We start from the raw sequence: 21,564 nt of genomic DNA on the forward strand, positions 1-21,564 counted from the left end.
TGGACAGCGGGTCAGTAATCATACCAATATAAAAAGCTGTGCAGTGATTGCAGCTGGCCGGCTGGGGTGGCTGAGCGGTTCTAGACACTACAGTCTGGAACCGCGTGACTGCTATGTTCACAGGCTCGGATCCTGCCTCGGGCATGAGTGTGTGTGATGTCCTTAGGTTAGTTAGGTTTAAGTAGTTCTAAATTCTAGGGGACTGATGACCTCAGAAGTTAAGTCCCACAGTGCTCAGAGCCATTTGAACCATTTTTAATTGCAGCAGAGCTGGTAAATGAGATGGCTGCTTTGACAGGTGGCCTGGCCCCTGTGGGGTAGGATAAATTTGTGAGAGGACTGGAATAGGAAGTGCTGAGTGGCTGGATTGGGCACATCTTGCACCTCGGTCTTCCACAGGTATGTGGTTCTTTTGGCAAGTGTTGGGATTGGGAGTGGGCAGGGATAGACTTGGATGTTATTGCGAAAAGTCATTACTGATTCCTTTTCCACCCATTAGCTTATTAAATATTTCGCTTCCATTACCAGCCTATTCATTAAAATAGTTAATCCCTCTACTTTGGTGTATTGGGCCCCGATGTATGCTTAGTGATTTACACTCCATCTCCAAGTGTGTATCATGATGTTTGTATTTTTAGGAACTGTTAACGTCCTTCCATGATGTAACATCCAGTTGCTGATAAATCTGACAGCAGCATGTGTGTCCTGCCACACCTTTGCTCCATGACTACCAGGCACCAATCAAACCTCAGAACTGGTGCACAGATGAGCACCTAAGCACTTGAAGCAAAGCAAGCCACCGCAGATATCTTTTCAGTCTGTCATGTCACAAGGCGGATGATAGTGATCTCACAGTGATAGTTGGGTCAACAGATTAGGTTGATTTGAAACTGATGGAACACATTTGGGAAGATACTGGGCAACAGCTTTGCACCCACTAACCATTGGTCCATAATTTACCAGAATTGTGCATAGGCAACAGGTGTCATGTACCTTCAGCAACTTTTGAAAGACTTTTCGAATCCTTCCTTTGTAGAATCACTGCTGTATTGCTTTCTGAAGGTAGACCGACATGCTGTCAAGCAGGTGGTCACAGAATGCTTTGATCTGTCAGTCAGTGTGTGTTTTTGTGTGTGTGTGTGTGTGTAAGAAATTTAAAATCAAAGATAATTGTCAGATTTAACACTATCATGTTTGGAGTTATTTAGAATGAAAAATACCGTATCGTTGTTTTATTTTGTAGATGCATTGTGGTGCTTGTTCTTCCTCAACTGTGTGTAAATCGAGGCCGGCAGGCCCTCATGCTATATGCCTTTGTGTTGACACTTACTGGGCCTGGGAAGAATACAATGCAAAATGTTGGGGTGCTCGCAGAATCTCTGTCATGTGGACAGGTAAGGGATTATATACAATTACTTAAACATGGCTACAGTGATTTGCAGCTTTCCTGTTTGAGACAATGGATGAATCTGACGATTAATGCAAGTGTTAATGGGCATATATGTTCTAAAAGTCCCAAAAGGAATGACACATTTAGTGTAGTCGAATGTGTCAGTGCTAAACTGAATAAATTCATTGTTGCAGATTGACTCCATAGCAACAAATACCTCAAGTTATTCCACTTCTCTTTATGTTATTAAATGATAGGATCTTTGGACCATCAGTACACTCGGTATCAGAGTAAGTTTCAGGAAATGTGTTAGAGCAAGTTTCAGGAAACACCTGTGGTAAGTTCAACAAATGGGAGTTTGATTTTAGGTTAGGAAGTATTTGTTGACAGGAGCTTAATAATTTCTGTGAGAACACTGAACCAGCAATAGCTGAATTTCCAGCTTGATTAGAACTGTAAATCAGTTGGAATTATGTGTCGCATTACGTCAAGCTTTTCAAGCACATATACCGAGGAGCCAAAACTGCTCACCATGATCTTAAGTGCCACCTGTTGGCATTACAAACATGTGACTGGAAAGGAATGTATATAAATGGAGCACAGATGACTGAGTAATTGTTCTAACAATGTTATAGGCTTCCAATATGGAAATTCCCTGACATAAGTAACTTTGGCAAAATTCAAATTATTGTGACCTGGCACTTGGAAATGGACATCTTGGAAATGGTGAAGATTGTCAGTTGTTTGCATGTTATTATCACGACCATTTACAGAAATCAGTTGAAAGACATTGAAATCACAAGTAGGTGACAAGGTGTCTGATCTCCATCTCTCATCACAGAATGTGGAGGTCAAAGGCTTGCTCTCTTTGTAAAGGAGGACAGATGGCAACCTGTGGCAGATCTTATGCTAAGAGTACAGTGCTGGCACAGGTACAAGTGTTGGACAGTGCACTGTTCATTGCACATTGTTGAAGATGGTACTGTGGAGCAGATGACCCTTATGTGTTCCCAGGTTGACACAGTGACATCATCAGTTATGGTTGCTGTGGGCAAAGGATCATAAAGATTGGACTGTGGGTCAATGTAAATGTGTAACGAGATCAGATGGATCACATTTAATGTTACACCAGTTCTAGTGTTGTGTCCAGATAAGGTGTCATCCAAGTGTACAGCTACCTGAAACATGAAAAGCATCTGTTGGAGGAAGCAGTATTATGTTATTGGAGACATTCACCAGGGCCTCCATAGGAGCAGCAGTGGACTATATGATCATAACCACACACCTTTGCATCCCTTCATGTTTGATGTGTTACCCAATGGCAGTGGTACCCTACAGCAATACAGCAGTGTCACAAGGCCAGTATTGTGCTCCAGTTGCTTGAGGAGCAGGATAGTGAAGTCACGTTGGTGTCTTCATTGACAAATTCAACTGATTTGAACCTGATGTAACATGTGTGACGCTATCAGATGCCTGTTCTGTGCCCACTAAGCTCTGGCCCATAATTTATGGGAATTGTGTAACCTTTGCCTAGATATTTGATACCACATACTTCAGAAACCTACCAAAGGTTTGTCAAATCCATGCCATACAGAACCATTGTTGTATTTTATTTCAGAGGCGAACCAACTCACTATTAAGTAGGCAGTCATAATGTTCTGATTCATCAGTCTACCTTGTAGTTATAGTTCTTAGGTATGAAACCAAATCTCTTTGTTGTGTGTCACTCACAGATTTCATTGGTGACAGTTGCTTGGGTGGCCCTCTAATGATTTTTCAATAGTGTCACTGATGAGAATTTGTGGCCTGGTTTAGCAGCTTTGCCTTTGCTTCTCATACATCAAGCATTGTCATGTACTAGAGGAATAGGCCTATTTGACTATTGCTGAATTACCAAGCTTCTCAGCACTCATATAAAATTTTTATTTCCAGCTCCTAAACATCATGAAATGTTGAGCCAGTGTAGCCCTACAACTTCCACACATGCATGGAATCTCGTACTTGCCTCATGTCTTGTAGGTCCCAGCATGATTTGTAGTTTTGTTGGGGTACTTGTAGTTTTGTTGGGGTACAAAAAACACTTATTATGTTGTAAGAGATTCTGATGAGATGCTACCAAAATATGACAAGATAGCTGTAGTGGTAGATGACTTCATTTAAAAAAAAAATAATAACTTAGTCAGCACACTATGACTGAAATCAGCAATATTTTTTTCTTATGTACCCATTCTACAAAATAAAACAAAAAACAAAACTTTCCAAAGATGCGGCTACCAAGATAGATAATGAACAATGTGCTCTTTGTGGAATGCTGGCTGATGTGAGCCACCACTTTGTGTTATGCACAGTGTTACAGATAGTCATTGATTCTTCTATATTTTAAATATTAAAAACATTTATGTAGGTATTCATGAAAAATATCTAATATCCCTGCCTAATGGTCCCACAGATTCAATATATCATTTGTGTGCTGTCATATGCTGGCAGGTTTAACATTGCTGGATGGAGAACTGTTTCTCCAAATTCTCCTATAGAATACTTGACCATCATGGAAGAAAAAGAACTCCTGTACAAACTCACACCAGTTATCCAAAATAGTATATAAGTGTATGGCATTGGTGGCCGGGAGACCCCTCGTGTGGCGGTTCAGCCACTGTTCCACAAGTTCTTTAACACCACTACAGCGACTTGCGTGTGAATGAGGATGAAATGATGATAAGACACACAACACCCAGTCATCTCGAGGCAGAGAAAGTCCCTGACCCCGCCGGGAATCGAACCCTGGGACCCCATGCGCGGGAAGCGAGAATGCTACCACAAGACCACGAGCTGTGGACATTCAAAGTAGTGATCATTAAACACAGAACGTATTGATGTCATCATATTTTTAAAAACTCCACAATTTATGCCTGCAAATTTCTATCAGCAATCTCCAGCAAAACATGTAAAGGATCTCTAGTAAACAGAAATTCTTCTAGGAAACCTTGATAGTTTTCACCTAAAAATCAACATGTGACCTATGAAGTCATATAACTGTTTAAAAAAAAAAGGTGGTTATATACTCCTCTCAAGGCACCCTGTTATGATGTAATCAGCAGCTACTTTGATCTTCCTCACGACCATAGAGGTAACACATCTTATTGGCTCACATGGTCTTCGAGGAACAGCCTGATGGAATAAAATCTTTAACGGGACAAGGCACTGGCAGAAGTGAAGCTGTGAGGATGGGTTGTGAGTTGTGCTTGGGTGGCTCAGATGGTAGAGCACTTGCCCATGAAAGACAAAGGTCCCGAGTTCGAGTCTCAGTCCGGCACATAGTTTTAATCTGCCAGGAAGTTTCAACCTTTAATGTTTTCCTAAGATCTTGGATGATCACCCCCTGCTCTGATGTACAATTGGATTTGGTGAATGGGCTTACTGTTCCATGTAATTTATTCAGTAGTTTTGCTTTAAGTTGGTTTGATAACATAGTTGTTGATAATAATAGTGAGAGAATGTAGTAGCCTGTTGGACATGATTTCGACCCCTACAGCAAGCATGTTGTTGTTGTGGTCTTCAGTCCTGAGACTGGTTTGATGCAGCTCTCCATGCTACTCTATCCTGTGCAAGCTTCCTCATCTCCCAGTACCTACTGCAACCTACATCCTTCTGAATTTGTTTAGCGTATTCATCTCTTGGTCTCCCTCTACGATTTTTACTCTCCACACTGCCCTCCAATACTAAATTGGTGATCCCTTGATGCCTCAGAACATGTCCTACCAACCGATCCCTTCTTCCAGTTAAGTTGTGCCACAAACTTCTCTTCTCCCCAATCCTATTCAATACCTCCTCATTAGGTATATGATCTACCCATCTAATCTTCAGCATTCTTCTGTAGCACCACATTTCAAAAGCTTCTATTCCCTCCTTGTCCAAACTAGTTATCGTCCATGTTTCACTTCTATACATGGCTACACTCCATACAAATACTTTCAGAAACGACTTCCTGACACTTAAATCAATACTTGAAGTTAACAAATTTCTCTTCTTAAGAAACACTTTCCTTGCCATTGCCAGTCTCTACTTCAACCATCATCAGTTATTTTGCTCCCCAAATAGCAAAATTCCTTTACTACTTTAAGTGTCTCATTTCCTAATCTAATTCCCTCAGCATCACCCGACTTAATTCGACTACATTCCATTATCCTCGTTTTGCTTTTGTTGATGTTCATCTTATACCCTCCTTTCATGACACTGTCGATTCCGTTCAACTGCTCTTCCAAGTCCTTTGCTGTCTCTGACAGAATTACAATGTCATCAGCGAACCTCAAAGTTTTTATTTCTTCTCCATGGATTTTAATACCTACTCTGAATTTTTCTTTTGTTTCCTTCACTGCTTGCTCAACATACAGATTGAATAACATTGGGGATAGGCTACAACCCAGTCTCACGCCCTTCCCAACCACTGCTTCCCTTTCATGCCCCTCAACTCTTATAACTGCCATCTGTTTCTGTACAAATTGTAAATAGCCTTTCTCTCCCTGTATTTTACCTCTGCCACCTTCAGAATTTGAAAGAGAGTATTCCAGTCAACATTGTCAAAAGCTTTCTCTAGGTCTACAAATGCTAGAAACGTAGGTTTGCCTTTCCTTAATCTAGCTTCTAAGATAAGTCGTAGGGTCAGTATTGCCTCACGTGTTCCAATATTTCTACGGAATCCAAACTGATCTTCCTCGAGGTCAGCTTCTACCAGTTTTTCCATTCGTCTGTAGAGAATACTCGTTAGTATTTTGCATCCGTGACTTATTAAACTGATTCTTCGGTAATTTTCACATCTGTCAGCACCTGCTTTCTTTGGGATCAGAATTATTATATTCTTCTTGAAGTCTGAGGGTATTTCGCCTGTCTCATACATATTGTTCACCAGATGGTAGAGTTTTGTCAGGACTGGCTCTCCCAAGGCCGTCAGTAGTTCTAATGGAATGTTGTCTACTCCCGGGGCCTTGTTTCGACTTAGGTCTTTCAGTCCTCTGTCAAACTCTTCACGCAGTATCGTATCTCTCATTTCATCTTCATCTACATCCTCTTCCATTTCCATAATATTGTCCTCAAGTACATTGCCCTTGTATAGGCCCTCTATATACTCCCTCCACCTCTCTGCTTTCCCTTCTTTGCTTAGAACTGGGTTTCCATCTGAGCTCTTGATATTCATACAAGTGGTTCTCTTTTCTCCAAAGGTCTCTCTATTTTTCCTGTAGGCAGTATCTATCTTACCCCTAATGAGATAAGCCTCTACATCCTTACATTTGTCCTCTAGCCATCCCTGCTTAGCCATTTTGCACTTCCTGTCGATCTCATTTTTGAGACGTTTGTATTCCTTTCATCAATTAAATTCAGTATTTCTTCTGTTACCCAAGGATTTCTACTAGCCCTCATCTTTTTACCTACTTTATCCTCTGCTGCCTTCACTGCTTCACCTCTCAAAGCTACCCATTCTTCTTCTACTGTATTTCTTTCCCCCATTCCTGTCAATTGTTCCCTTATGCTCTCCCCAAAACTCTGTACAACCTCTGGTTCTTTCAGTTTATCCAGGTCCAATCTCCTTAAATTCCCACCTTTTTGCAGTTTCTTGAGTTTTATTCTACAGTTCATAACCAATAGTCCACATCTGCCCCTGGAAATGTCTTACAATTTAAAACCTGGTTCCTAAATCTCTGTCTTACCATTATGTAATCTATCTGAAACCTGTCAGTATCTCCAGGCTTCTTCCATGTGTACAACCTTCTTTTATGATTCTTGAACCAAGTGTTAGCTATGATTAAGTTGTGCTCTGTGCAAAATTTTATCAGGGGGCTTCCTCTTTCATTTCTTAGCCCCAATCCATATTCACCTACTATGTTTCCTTCTCTCCCTTTTCCTTCTGACGAATTCCAGTCACCCATGACTATTAAATTTTCGTCTCCCTTCACTATCTGAATAATTTCTTTTATTTCATCATACATTTCTTCAATTTCTTCATCATCTGCAGAGCTAGTTGGCATATAAACTTGTACAACTGTAGTAGCATGGGCTTCGTGTCTGTCTTGGCCACAATAAAGCGTTCGCTATGCTGTTTTTTGTAGCTTACCTGCACTCCTATTTTTTTATCCTTTATTAAATCGACTCCTGCATTACCCCTATTTGATTTTGTGTTTAGAACCCTGTATTCACCTGACCAGAAGTCTTGTTCCTCCTGGCACTGAACTTCACCAATTCCCACTATATATAACTTTAACCTATCCATTTCCCTTTTTAAATTTTCTAACCTACCAGCCTGATTAAGGGATCTGACATTCCACGCTCCGATCTGTAGAACGCCAGTTTTCTTTCTCCTGATAACGACGTCCTCCTGAGTAGTCCCCGCCCGGAGATCCGAATGGGGGACTATTTTACCTCCAGAATATTTTACCCAAGAGGACGCCATCATCATTTAATCATACAGTAAAGCTGCATGCCCACAGGAAAAATTACGGCCGTAGTTTCCCCTTGCTTTCAGCCGTTCGCAGTACCAGCACAGCAAGGCCGTTTTGGTTAGTGTTACAAGGCCAGATCAGTCAGTCATCCAGACTGTTGCCCTTGCAACTACGGAAAAGGCTGCTGCCCCTCTTTGTCTGGCCTCTCAGCAGATACCCCTCCGTTGTGGTTGCACCTACGTTACGGTTATCTGCATCGCTGAGGCACGCAAGCCTCCCCACCAATGGTTCTTGGGGGGACAGCAAGCATAGCATGCACCAACATTCAAACAGTGCACCCACAGATACCAGAGGTGGTTGCCAGGGATGGCCCAATCATTGACTAGCAGTCATCTGGTCCACAGTGCACATATGACATAACTCCAATGACATCGTATGGAGACAGAATCTTTATATGGTCATGCGCATGCTTTCGGGCCCTCATTTATCAGTTGTATGCGAGACTTGTAACTACTCTCTCTGAAGTCTTGTTGTTGATGTTGTTGTTGTTACTCCCAGGCCCAATAAACCATATTTATTTCATGGCAGTGTGTTTCTTTGTGTTCCTAGTTAGAAAACAAAAGGCAATGATTGAGGGTAGGATTTTTGTGTCCGGTGGTTTTTCTGCACCTGGCTCTTTCATGGTGGCTCTACTCCAAGCAGTTGGCAACAACAGCAGACAAATACAGCCATCTGAGAAGGTTGTACATTACACTGACCCAGGCTGCACCACCAAATGTTCACGTGCTTCCGCCCCTGCTCCCCTGTGATGAATGCGTGGAAGACTGGGGACTGTTTACATGCATACAAAGGCTCTTTTCTTATATGTAGATCCCCCTCGTATATGCAGAGTCAGAGTCGCTTTCTTTTGAGAATATGTCACATTTGCTGCTTTCCTATCATTGCAAATGTATGCATGTTGTTTGTTGGGCGTGTTGAATTCTACCACTGTTGCAAACTGCCGAGCAGTTGTATCCAACTTGGATGCCGAAGCTTCACGACCTCAGTTGTGAGTGTCGGTTCATCTTGGGTAAGTCTCAGGAGTGTTATGCAGACACCATTATTCATTCAGCCCCAGATGAGGGGCGTCAGTGTGCCCTTCAGTTTGAGGACCATACGTTATAAGAGGTTTTGAATATTGCATAGTTGTTCGAAATCTTGTGTGCTATGGGCTGTCTGTTAAAGGGTTGGAGTGATGTTGCTATTGTTGACAGTATGCCACCCTGGTGCTTGGAACTTAGCACGTTGGGAGAAGAGGTGTAAGCCACAGTACAAACAAGCCAATTGGGCTGCAGTAGACAAACACATTCTTGGTAGCAGGAATGGTGAATGCCATTCCTTTGTGCCCCTCTTGTTTTGCACAGCATGAGCAGGTGGCCTGTACCAGATGGTGGGCCTCTTGTCATAAACATAAAAAAGGGTTTCATAGCAGTGATATGTCAATTTCTACCAGCTCAAGAGTCATTGCAGGAACCTATGGACATTGATATTCATACCACTATAACAAACTGCAGATTCCTGCTCTTGACCAAATCACAACCAACAAAGTTTGTTTGTATTAGATGCCTGTGCTACTTCTGGTTTTTCTATTATTGTTGCGGTGCATATGTTAGCTCTGTGGTGACTTCGAGGTCACTATACTTCGAGGTCACTATTAATGCACAGGCAGTCATAGACATGTACCTCCTACCTCACCCAAAGGAGTTGCTCACAAAGTTGGTTGGGGATCAATTCTTATCAAAAACTGACTTGGCCAAAGCTTACATTCAGACTCTGTTGGACAAGTCTTCAAGACGGTTGCTTTTGTTTAATATGCCTTGCAGCCTTTATCAGTGTCAATGGATAACATTTTGGATCGCTAGTGCGCTTGCCATCTTTCAACATTTTTTAGAACTCATTATATTGGTTGTCTCTTAAGTGCATCGTTTCATGATGATATCACCATGACAGGTGCTACCATAGAGGATCACCTACATAACCTCCATTCTGTGTTTACTGTTCAACAGGCCACAGGTCTCAAATGCAATTTCGCCATGTCCCACTTTTTCCAGCCTTCCATTGTTTATTTGGGTCATGAAATTTCCTGGTGGGTCATGTGCCCCATAGAATAACATGTCACTGTAGTTACGGCTTTGCAGCATCCATCTAATTTACAAGAACTTCAGGCATTACTCAGCACAGTGGCATACTATCACAAGTTCATTTCCAAAGTGGCTACTGTCGCCCATCCCTTGCATCTGTTCCTCCAGAAATGTGCTCCTTTTGTTTAGTCTGCTGCTTGTGAGTGTGCTGTTGTGCAGCATAAGGATGGTCTGTGCTCTGTGCCATGTCTTGCAACATTTCAATGCAGCAAGCATCTGGTCTGGACCACAGACGTGTTCAGTTATAGGGTGGTGGTAGTCCTGGTGCCTTGCCATTCAGATGGCTCCAAATAGCCTCTTGCCTTTGCATCAAATCACTCAATTTGGCTCAACATTATTCTCATGTGAAAAAGATGCTCTTCCTATGTTTATGCCTTTAAAAAATTCATGTTCTTGTATGGTACAAATTACATTTAAGTGCTCCCTTGTTCTCCCTGTTTAATCTGTCAATGTGCTTACCAGATAAGGCTGTGCATTATCTCCAGAATTGAGCTCTGTTCTTGTCCCGGTACAATTATGAGATCCGTTTTCATCCCACACATCAACATGTGAGTGTGGATGCTCTGTCCCAGTTCTCCATGGGCCCTGACCTTTTGTTCAACCAGGAGGAGCTGCTTTGTTTTCAACTGGAGACAAGACACACAGTGGATGGGTTCCCCTTCATCAGTTCTCATGTTGCAACCCCTGTGGCAATGGATATGATGTTGCAACAGGTTGTATGCATGAAACAACATGGATGGTCCGACCATCTGCAGGGTTGGGCATCAGACCCACTTCAGAAATTTTATATGCTGCCCCATCATCTCTCCCTCTTGGATGCCATTATTCTCCTGTTGACAGAAAGGTTTATTTCCTGCATCATGGTCCCAGCAGCTCTGTGGCGGGAAGTCTTCTGCTTATTGTATCAGGATCACTGAGGAATCTCTCACGCAAACTGTTGGCACACCACCATGTCTTTTGGCCGGGCATTGACTGGGCATTGGAACACCTTGTCATGGCCTGCCATAAGTGGTCAGATCAGTACATTGTTTTTTCACCACGTCAGGCTCTACACAAAGTTGGGAAGAGTCCACATTGATTTCACTGACCATTTTTTAGACACTTTCTCATTATTGGTCACTGATGCTTCTTCTTGTTTTCTACATCTACATCTACATCTACATTTACACCTACATCCATACTCCGCAAGCCACCTGGCGGTGTGTGGCGGAGGGTACCTTGAGTACCTCTATCGGGTCTCCCTTCTATTCCAGTCTCGTATTGTTCGTGGAAAGAAGGATTGTCGGTATGCTTCTGTGTGGGCTCTAATCTCTCTGATTTTATCCTCATGGTCTCTTCGTGAGATATACGTAGGAGGGAGCAATATACTGCTTGACTCTTCAGTGAAGGTATGTTCTTGAAACTTCAACAAAAGCCCGTACCAAGCTACTAAGCGTCTCTCCTGTAGAGCCTTCCACTGGAGTTTATATCCATGATGGCACGCAAAACTGTCAGATACGAGTCTGGAATAGAAGGGAGAACTGATAGAGATACTCAAGGTACCCTCTGCCACACACTGTCAGGTGGCTTGCGGAGTATGGATGTAGATGTAGATGTAGATGTAGAAAACAAGGAGAAGCATCAGTGACCAATAATGAGAAAGTGTCTAAAAAATGGTCAGTGAAATCAATGTGGACTCTTCTCAACTTCGTGTTGAGCCTGACGTGGTGAATGTAAGTTGAAGATAATCTGCATAGAAGGTTTACCTGGCTCCCTGGTTTCAGACAATGGTCTTCAGTTTGCAGCACAATCTTTCGAGGACTTCTGTACATATATTGGCATTCCATATGCCATGGTGCCTCCCTTCCATTTGCATTCGAATGGAGAGGCAGAATGCCTTGTCAAAACATTTAAAATGCAGATGCTCAAGTATGTAGAAGACTTCCTGGATGAGGAGGCCCTCATATTTTTTTAAGCTCTTAGCAGGACAACACCAATCGACAACAGGAGTACTGCTGAGTTTCTGCATGGTCATCAGTAGCTGCACTGCTCAACCTGTGGCTTCTGAGTAGGTGTCCTTCAGCAGTGCCAATTTTGTCAACATTTGCTTCTGGTACACAGTCTAGGCCAATTGTTTTGGATGTAGTCATGTGTCTTCATGATACCCACAAAGTATCAACTTTAGGCTTACCATTAGAACCAATTGCATTCCAGGATGGGTACCAGGCCCCTCCTCAATCTGTGGGCTTGACATCTCGCTCTTTGTCTGCCCTGGCCACTCCAGGGCTGAACCTAAGTACGCCAATGGTAAAGGTTTCACCAACATCAACAATGGGTTTGCTTTCTGCAGCCAGTGCCGGCATCTCCCACTGTTCTGATCCCGCACTGCCATTAGTGGGAATGGAAGACAGGTCTTCATTGCCAGAGCCTCTCCACTCCAGTGCACCATCATCACTACCAGTAACAATATCTGTCACTATGGACTCCAACGACATGCAGATGGCTTCCTCCCCAACCGGTCAGCCTGGGGTCCGCAGGTGATGGGGGTGCCCTCATCCCAATAGTTTTGCCTATACATGCTGGCCCAGGTGGATCAGGAACTTCTCCCACCTTTGGCTACCACTGCTGAGGCAGTAAACTATATTTATTTTACAGCTGTAAGTGTCTTTGTGTTCCTTGTTAGAACAGAAAATCATCAAAAAATCCAGATAATAGATGGACAAAATGATTTGGTCAGAAGAGAGTAGAGCGCTGGAATTTCTTGAGGGACATTTATTCTCCTAAAATGAAGGAGATGCTGCATGCCACCACTATCTTTTTCACACTCCATCATTTTGAGGAAGAATTATCAAACAGCTGGTTGTGATCTTATGTTGTACAGTGCTAAACATTTGTAGAATAATTATCACATTTTGAGAAGTGACAGAATGAAGCCAAATGTGAAACAAGAACAATTATTTAATTTACATAAACCATAAATAATACAAGTTTCAGTCACTTTTAAAGATAATTTGTCAGTAGTAATGGTGTTTATTGATGTTCTTGTCATGAAGTTTCTGTATGTGACAATGTTTGTCAGCAGATTTGACACCATGTTACATATTTCTCTTCGTCTACTCATATCAATAAAGCAATACACTTCTTTTACTTAACTGTGCACAGAAGCAACAAGAATTTGTCATAATTTGCTATGTGGCAACATGCGAAGCTGTGGTCAGTTGCAATGAATAAACCTTACCGAGTATCAACATTCATACCACTGACTTGGTAATGTTATCTGTGAAATTAATGAAGACAGTTATGCATCATATGTGCATTGCACGTGTAAAAGAAATTTTATGTTACTTGTTTTGCTTTATTTGTATTTATGTCAGAGTGTCGAATTAGTCCCTCCAAATTTGTGAGTTATGTCTGCAGCCTGTTTAATCACTATGCTTTCTGACTGATATGAGAAAATTTCGACCACATGGAGTATGATGGAAGAATGATTTGAAAATGGATTCATATTAGCTAATTTTTCACTTGGTATGTAGTTCAAAATAACATGCGTACAAAATTATACATCAAACAATGGAAAATCGAGGATGGAAAGTAACAATGTTATGAGAAGGAAAGTTGCTACTCACCATATAGCAGAGATGCTGAGTCGCAGATAGGCACAACAAAAAGTCTCTCACAATTAAAGCTTTTGGCCATTAAGGCGTTTGTCAATAATAGACAACAGACACACACACACACACACACACACACACACACACACACACACACACATGGTGTATACGGCCCGTGAGATCCGCGAAAAACCCTGTAATTTTTTCATCTGGGACAAATCCGGGAAAAACCTGGGAATTTCTTAGAATTCCAGGATTTTTCATTGTTTTAGATTTCAGTTAAAGTTTTGTAGGTTTGATGTGTAAGACCTGATACTCTTGACAAAGAACTTTAGTCCACTACTGCTGAATAATACTGCACCAATGAAACATAAACCAGAGAATAACACCAAAATAAAAGTTTAGTAGCATAGAAAATGGGTAATTTATACAATGCACAGACCAGTTTGCCGACACCGAAAAGTGTCAAAGGCTTTAGGTCGAAGATTGTGCAGTACGTCCGTAACAACTAACATGCATTCGATGTGCGTGATGTCACAGTTGTTTACATTTCTAACAGATCACCAGAAAATATTACGACTAGTGGCTTGAGATGCGTTACTTTCAAAGGAAATTTCCACGCAAGATGATTTATGTTACGTGTGAGAATGTGCAGTGAATTTCTTAAATCACAGGGCATTATAACTCTCATTCAAAACGTAACACTTTGAGGATCAGCCATTTGAAAAATGTCAGGCCCAGAAGATAAGTCATTTATGCCACTATTTAAAATTTTACCGGCACATTTGTATTTGATATGACTTAACGTGTAACACATGCTAAAAAAAGACCGAGCTTCAAGTTAGTTTTCATATTTAATGTTGTTCTTACATAGATAAAAAATTATGCAATTGATGGCAAAAAGTGTAATTGACCTTCAAAAAATGTGCATAATGTGTTACTGAGCAATGTCACAAGTCTTTTCATGCCAGAACACCTCGACTTTTCTACACAACTGATAATCATTTTGGCACGATTTTAATTGCCAAATTAGAGCCTGTTAGTAGGCCTACGGACTTCCTATCATTGTAGGACTAATAACAGTGGATGCCAATAGACGATGCAATTCTCATTCGTACATACACATCTACTTACGAGTTAACCACTGTAGAAACGCACTTTGCTGATTTGAGCGATCTCGGCCTACCTTCGTAATGTACGTGCCACGGCCTGTCTTTCTCGTAGGCCTCGTGCTCTGAATAACTGCCGTCATTCGCTAGCGAGATCACATGACATAAGCTATGACTGGCTGACAAAAGTGCATCGCTCAACGCAATCTCTATTTTAGAGTTTCGGAAGCTACCGTGCTGTAATTTGTGGAATTTGTGTATATACTTTCGCAATACTAAAATAAACTCTGTGCATATTGTCTTGCATCAAACAACTTTCCAAACACATTGTTTTTCCTGGATTTCGTTTCCTAAAGTGCTGGGACATCCTCCGCCGGTATAAGACCTTTTCGATTCAAAGGACTGATAGGTTTTATAGCTCCGAGGGAAAGCATACTGTTACTTAACACGGATGTATTTTCACCCGCTTTATACGTAATTTCATCTGGGAGAAATTGTGTTTTTAACCGGGAAATCCGGGAATTTTTTTTCTTGTCCACGTAGACACCCTGCACACAACTCGCACAAATAGTGTGTTTGTGTGTGTGTGTGTGTGTGTGTGTGTGTGTGTGTGTGTGTGTGTGTGTGTGTCTGTCCTTCTTTGGTGAAGGATTTTTTAATAACTCTGCTTTAATGGCACTGTCATTGGTGACATAGTCAAAGGATTATGACCATGCCCACCATGAGCTAAAATGCCTCCTGGTGGCATTGCAAGTATTTGAAATGGAAAGTATATAAACAGAGCACAGATGAAGGAGAACACATTATAGTGATAATATTGGCTACAACTAGGAAAATCCACTGACATAAGCAACTAAAAGGAAGAGCAACAACCCTGCACTTTCCATTGTTTAACAAAGGGCAGATTGTCATGGCCTGACACCTGATAACGAGAATCATGGAAACACCGAAGCTGGTTGAGTGTTAGTGCGTGACACTCATGAATGTCTGGGAGAAATGGTTGAAGGATGGTGAAACCACGAGTAAGTGATGTGGTGCTGGACGTCATCGCATCATCACGGAATGTTGAGATCAGTGGCTTGCCTGCTCTGAATAGCAGGATATTTGGTGATTTGTTACAGATCTAGTGTCAGAGTGCACCACTGAGCACACATTGTTGAACATGGGGCTCTGCAGCAGACAACCCTAGGTGTTCCCATGTTGACCCATCGACATGTTTATTACAATTGCAGTGAATTCAGGATCATCGAGATTGGACTACGGATCAATGGAAACATGTTGATGGGTCAAGTGAATAATGTTTCTTGTTACTCTAGGTTTGCCTGTGTACGCATCATCCAGGCAAATGGCTGCTCAAAACAAGTCTAAAATGTATGGAAGACAAGACATAGTTTTGTAAATGCTTGAAGTCTCACTTGCTGTGTGACTATTTTTCCTTTGTGCAAGAATACCTAGAACAATGGTTTTGCTTAATTGTAACAAATGAATTATTCAGTGAAGGAAACTTTATATAAACCTGCTGCAGTATATTGTAGGTAAACAATAATCTTCCCGTTGTAAATATCAATATATTTGTCCTGCATCCGCAGCACACTGCGTAATATTAGATCCCATGGACCAAATAAATAATGTTATGGACACTGGCAGTGGGGGCAGTGTTATGCTATGGGGAACAATCATCTGGCCTCCATGGGACCTGTGGTAATAAGCAAAGGCACCATGACAACTATAGACTATTTGATCATTATTGTGGACCACCTGCATCGCTTAATGTGTGATGTCATAATCAACAGTTATGGAATCTTCCAGCAGGATAACTGTCCATGTCGCAAGACCCAATCTTGCTGCTGTAGCTTGAAGATAATAATAATAATAATAATAATAATAATAATAATAATGAGTGTATGGCATTGGTGGCCGAGAGACCCCTCACAGGGCAGTTTGGCCGCCACTCCACAAGTTCTTTAATGCCACTACGGCGACTTGCGAGCGAATGAGGATGAAATGATGATGAAAGACACACAACATGCAGTCATCTTGAGGCAGAGAAAATCCCTGACCCTGCCAGGTATCGAATCCGGAACCCTGTGCGCGGGGAAGCGAGAACGCTACCGCAAGACCAGGAGCCGCGGACAGCTTGGAGATAATGGTAGTGAACTCATGTTGATGTCTTGGCTACCAAATTTGTCTTGTCTATGGGACACATCTGGGGTGCTTTTGGTTGCCAGCTCTGCACTCATAAATCTCAGCCCATAAGGTATGGTAGTTAAATGGCATGTGAATAGACATATGGCGACACTTACTTAAGGAATCCTATTGAGGACCTGTTGAATCCATACTGCTGTACTGTATTTTGAAGAAGGACCAACATACTACTAATCAGGTGAACATAATGTTTTGGCTTTTCAGTGTATTTCATTCAGTGTGGTATTTGTTTTGCTTATTTGTGTATGGCACTTTAAAAACTTACTAAATACCAAAAACTGAGACCCTTGCACTCCAGCACCTGGAGGAGCATTCCAGACACTGCCTCCAAAATTGTCCAACCTTTTGACATCCTACTCTTGGCTCGGGGCACCACTATCCATCGACACCCATCATATTCACAGTGAACACCTTTGTCAGCCCCTCATACCACCCAGACCCTATCTATCACATCCTCCAAAATTCCATCCCAAAAGTCCACAAAATCTGGAACCCAATTAAACCCAAAACGCTGTTGTTAACCTTTCCATCAAAAACCTCAGTCTCACAGAAGTTTAAGTTCTTTCCAAAGAGCTCACCTTCAGCCCCTCAGCCAAGTTTAACCACATTAGACTTGTCAAAGACCAACTCTTCTTCTCCCAATCCCTACAGTGGAAACACTTCTTTGCAACCAGTCCCTCTAACCAAAGCCAACCTGGTCCCAACATTGGTCCTTGATCCTCCCATTTCGTACTACCAACCAACCATGGCCCTCCACCCCTCCCACTTTACACCCTCTGGTCACTTTCCAGGAATTCCTTACCTCCAACTTGTTTTTACCATCATTCACCTAGTCCCTTCTTGAGAACACTAACCTTTCAGCAGAAGAAAGGACGGCCATACACAAATGAAAACAGAGCCTGACCTAATCATCCTCCCTGAAGACAAAGGCTCCACTTTTGTCACGATGAGTTGCAGTGACTAACTGGCGGATGGCCTACTAACTTCTTGACTACTCCACCTACAAGCTCTGCCAGTGTGATCCCATTCAAGAAGTCCAACATAACCTCCAATCCCTACTAAAATCCATAGTCCTTTCCCAGACACTCTCCACAAAACCCACCTCACGCCAACAGCAGCCCACACTCCTACCTTCTACGTCCTCCCCAAAATCCTCAAAGCCTAACAATCCTGGATGCCCCATTGTAGCTGGCTATTGTGCAACCACTGAAAGAATTTTTGCTCTTGTTGACAAACAGCTTTAGTCCGTTGCCCAAAACATTGCCTCCCACATCAAAGATTCTAAGCACTTTCTTCACCCACTATCTACCATCCTCATCCCTTATCCTCATCATAGTTGGTGCCAGCTCCCTCTACACCTCATAACAATGGCCTTACTGCTGTTGAACACAACCTCTCCCAATGTACTTCAGACTCCAAACACAACACCTCGTCCCTTGTACACCTTACCACCCATATCCTGACCCACAACAATGTGTCCTTTAAAGAGAAGGTGTAGAAACAAATCTGTGGCATGTCCATGGGCACTTATTGGCACCGGACTATGCCAGTCTTTTTGTGGGCCATCTAGAAGAAACCTTGCTAACCTCCCAAAACTCCCAACACCTTGTCTGGTTCAGGTTCATTGTTGGTATCTTCATAATCTGGACTCAGGACAAATATATCCTTTCCTCATTCTTCATAACCCAAACACCTTCTCTCCCATCCATTACACCTGGTCCTCCTCAACCCAACATGACACCTTTGTAGATGTTGATGTCTACCTCTCTGAAGGCTCCTTCCACACTTCTGCCCACATTAAACTCACCAACTCAGTGTAAGCATTTCAACAGTTGCCACCACTTCCACACCAAATAATACTTCCTATACAGCCTAGCCACCTGTGGATGGTGTATCTGCAGTGATGAGAATACCCTTGCCCAGTATGCTGAAGGCCTCACAAAGGTGCTCACTGACATTCACCACCACCGAAACCTAATCCACAAGCAGATTTCCCATGCCGTATCTACTTACACCCCTAACCCTCCCAGAACCTTCAAGAATGAACTACAAATGGAGTGGCCTCCTCATCAACCAACATCTTCCTGGACTGGAACAACTGAACAATATCCTCTGTCAGGGCTTTGATTATCTCTCATCATGCCTACTAGTATCCTATCCACCCTATCTAAAGTAGTGTTCCATCATCCATCCAACCTACACAACATCCTAATCTATTCCTGTGTCGTTCCCACTCCCACCCCCTTGCCACAAGGATCATATGCCTATGGCAGACCAAGATGCAAGACCTGCCCAACCCACCCACCCAGCACCTCCTACTCCAGTCCTATTATGGGCTTATCGTACACCACTGCCGGCCGCGGTGGCCAAGCGGTTCTAGGTGCTCAGTCCGGAACCAGGTGACTGCTACGCTTGCAGGTTCAAATCCTGCCTTGGGCATTGATGTGTGTGATGTCCTGTTCTAAGATCTAGGGGACTGATGACCTCAGATGTTAAGTCCCATAGTTCTCAGAGCCATTTGAACCGTACACCATTAGAGGTAAGGTCAACTGTGACGGCAATTATGTCATACACTAACTCTGCTGTAAACATACCACAGCCTTTTATGTCGGTATGGATACCAACCAGCTATTCACAGGGAAGAGTGGCCACAGCCAGACTGTTCCCAAGAACAGTGTAGATGATCCAGTGGCACAGCATGCACAATTTCAATGGCTGCTTCACAACCCAGGCCATCTGGACCCTTCTCTCCACCACTAGCTTTGCTGAACTACACATATCGTAGGTATACTCGCAATACATCCTGTGCCCCGTAATTGTTCTCACCTCAGCTGCCAGTAATCAGCTGTCCCCACACCCTCCTCCCAATAGTTTTCTGTCATTCCCTCCCAATTCATATTCCCATGTCACCTTGTGCATGTGCTGCTCTCCACTGGCCCCGACAACTGTGCATCACTTGCGTAGCCCATGTACCTGCCATCGCTCCCTCCTGCATTCCCAGCTGGCAAACCGACTGCCTCCTTCATAGTCCCTAGTCACCAACCCCCAAACCTTCTCCCTGCCTCCTACTTCTGTCTCCCTCTACCCATCCTACCTGACACAACCACCATCAAAACCTAGTCCACCTGTTGCACTGCTTGTCTGCACTAGCAATTAGAAAGTTTTCTTTCTTTTTGTGTGTATCTATTGACCACTCAACGGTTAAGTTTTCAGTGTATGGTCTCCTTTAATCCAAAAGAATTTATTTTCTTGTTTACAATTTATTGTGTGTGGGGTGAAACATTTTAGTGCAGTATATCTAATGCTATATCCTTGAAACACAAACATTGGAATTTGGTAGTCCAAAATAGGAAAACTTTACTCAAGTCATTATAATTCTGTCAGAGACAGCAAATGGCTTGGAAGAACAGTTGAACGGAATGGACAGTGTCTGGAAAGGAGGATTTAAGCTGAACATCCACAAAAGCAAAACGAGGGTAATGAAATGTGGTCGAATTAAATCAGGTGATGCTGAGGGAATCAGATTAGGATATGAGGCACTTAAAGTAGTAAAGGAGTTTTACTATTTGGGCAGCAAAATAACTGATGATGGTCAAAGCAGAGAGGATATGAAATGTAGACTGGTGATGCCAAGGAAAGTGCTTCTGAAGAAGAGAAATTTGTTAACATCAAGTATAGATTTAAGTGTCAGGAAGTCTTTTATGAAAATATTAATGTGGAGTGTAACCATGTATGGAAGTGAAACATGGATGATAAACAGTTTAGACAAGAAGAAATTAGAAGCTTTGGAAATATCGTGCTACGGAAGAATGATGAAGATTAGATGGGTAGATCACATAACTAATGAGGAGGTACTGAATAGAATTCGGGAGAAGTGGAATTTATGGCACAACTTAACAAGAAGAAGGTAAAAATTGTAGAGGGAGACCAAGAGATGAATACACTAAGCAGATTCAGAAGGGTCTAGGTTGCAGTAGTTACTCAGAGATGAAGAGGCTCGCACAGGATAGAGAAGTGTGGAGAGCTGCATCAGACCAGTCTTTGGACTTAAGACAACAACAACAACAACAACAACCATTCACTATTTTTTATGAATCTGGCATAGTCTAATTATAAAGAGATTGTAGTACAGTGTTGTAAATTTGTTTTGTCTCCTTTGGTATGGCTAGGGATTACTCGGACAGTTTTAAGACAGTCAGGATATGTGTCCATCAAGAAATATAAGTGTAATATATCTGCAAGGGATACTGCAGTGATTTTAATCCATTTATTTGTGATGAAATATGAAATACCATAAATTTCTGAAGATTTTTGTAAGTTATTGCAGTGAAAATTAGTTCATCCAATGTTTTTTTCGTGGATATAGATGGAATGAAGAGAGATAAGAGCTTACCTTTTTTTAATGTTGTTTGGGCCACCTCTATTATCATTGATTATTAAATTATTTATAATGCCAGAAGAAATTTGCAAATATATTTGGAACCAGTAGATGTCATATTGTAAGAGTTCAATGTGTTTTTGGGGACACTGAATTTGTGTTCTTTATTACTTACCAGACTGCTTTACTTTTATTTGCTGCAATTTCAAAAGAATAGTAGGAGATTCTAGAGAAGTTTTCAAACTTTTTGTCAGTGTTGTCTGACGTACCCCTTCATATGT

At 42.1% G+C, this 21,564-nt stretch overlaps 1 protein-coding gene across 1 annotated transcript in view; it reads left to right on the plus strand.

Annotated features, from left to right (window-relative positions):
- LOC124596422 (DC-STAMP domain-containing protein 2) overlaps nt 1-21,564 on the plus strand; it is a gene marked incomplete at its 5' end in the record, with an annotated part of 246,176 nt that overhangs the window by 45,316 nt on the left and 179,296 nt on the right. The window contains one exon of the mRNA XM_047135557.1: nt 1,244-1,394. Coding sequence (XP_046991513.1) covers nt 1,244-1,394 — 151 coding nt within the window. The remainder of the gene's footprint in view (nt 1-1,243; nt 1,395-21,564) is intronic.

This window comes from Schistocerca americana, chromosome 1, assembly GCF_021461395.2.
Source record: "Schistocerca americana isolate TAMUIC-IGC-003095 chromosome 1, iqSchAmer2.1, whole genome shotgun sequence".
In the NCBI taxonomy this organism is placed as follows: Eukaryota; Metazoa; Arthropoda; class Insecta; order Orthoptera; family Acrididae; genus Schistocerca; species Schistocerca americana.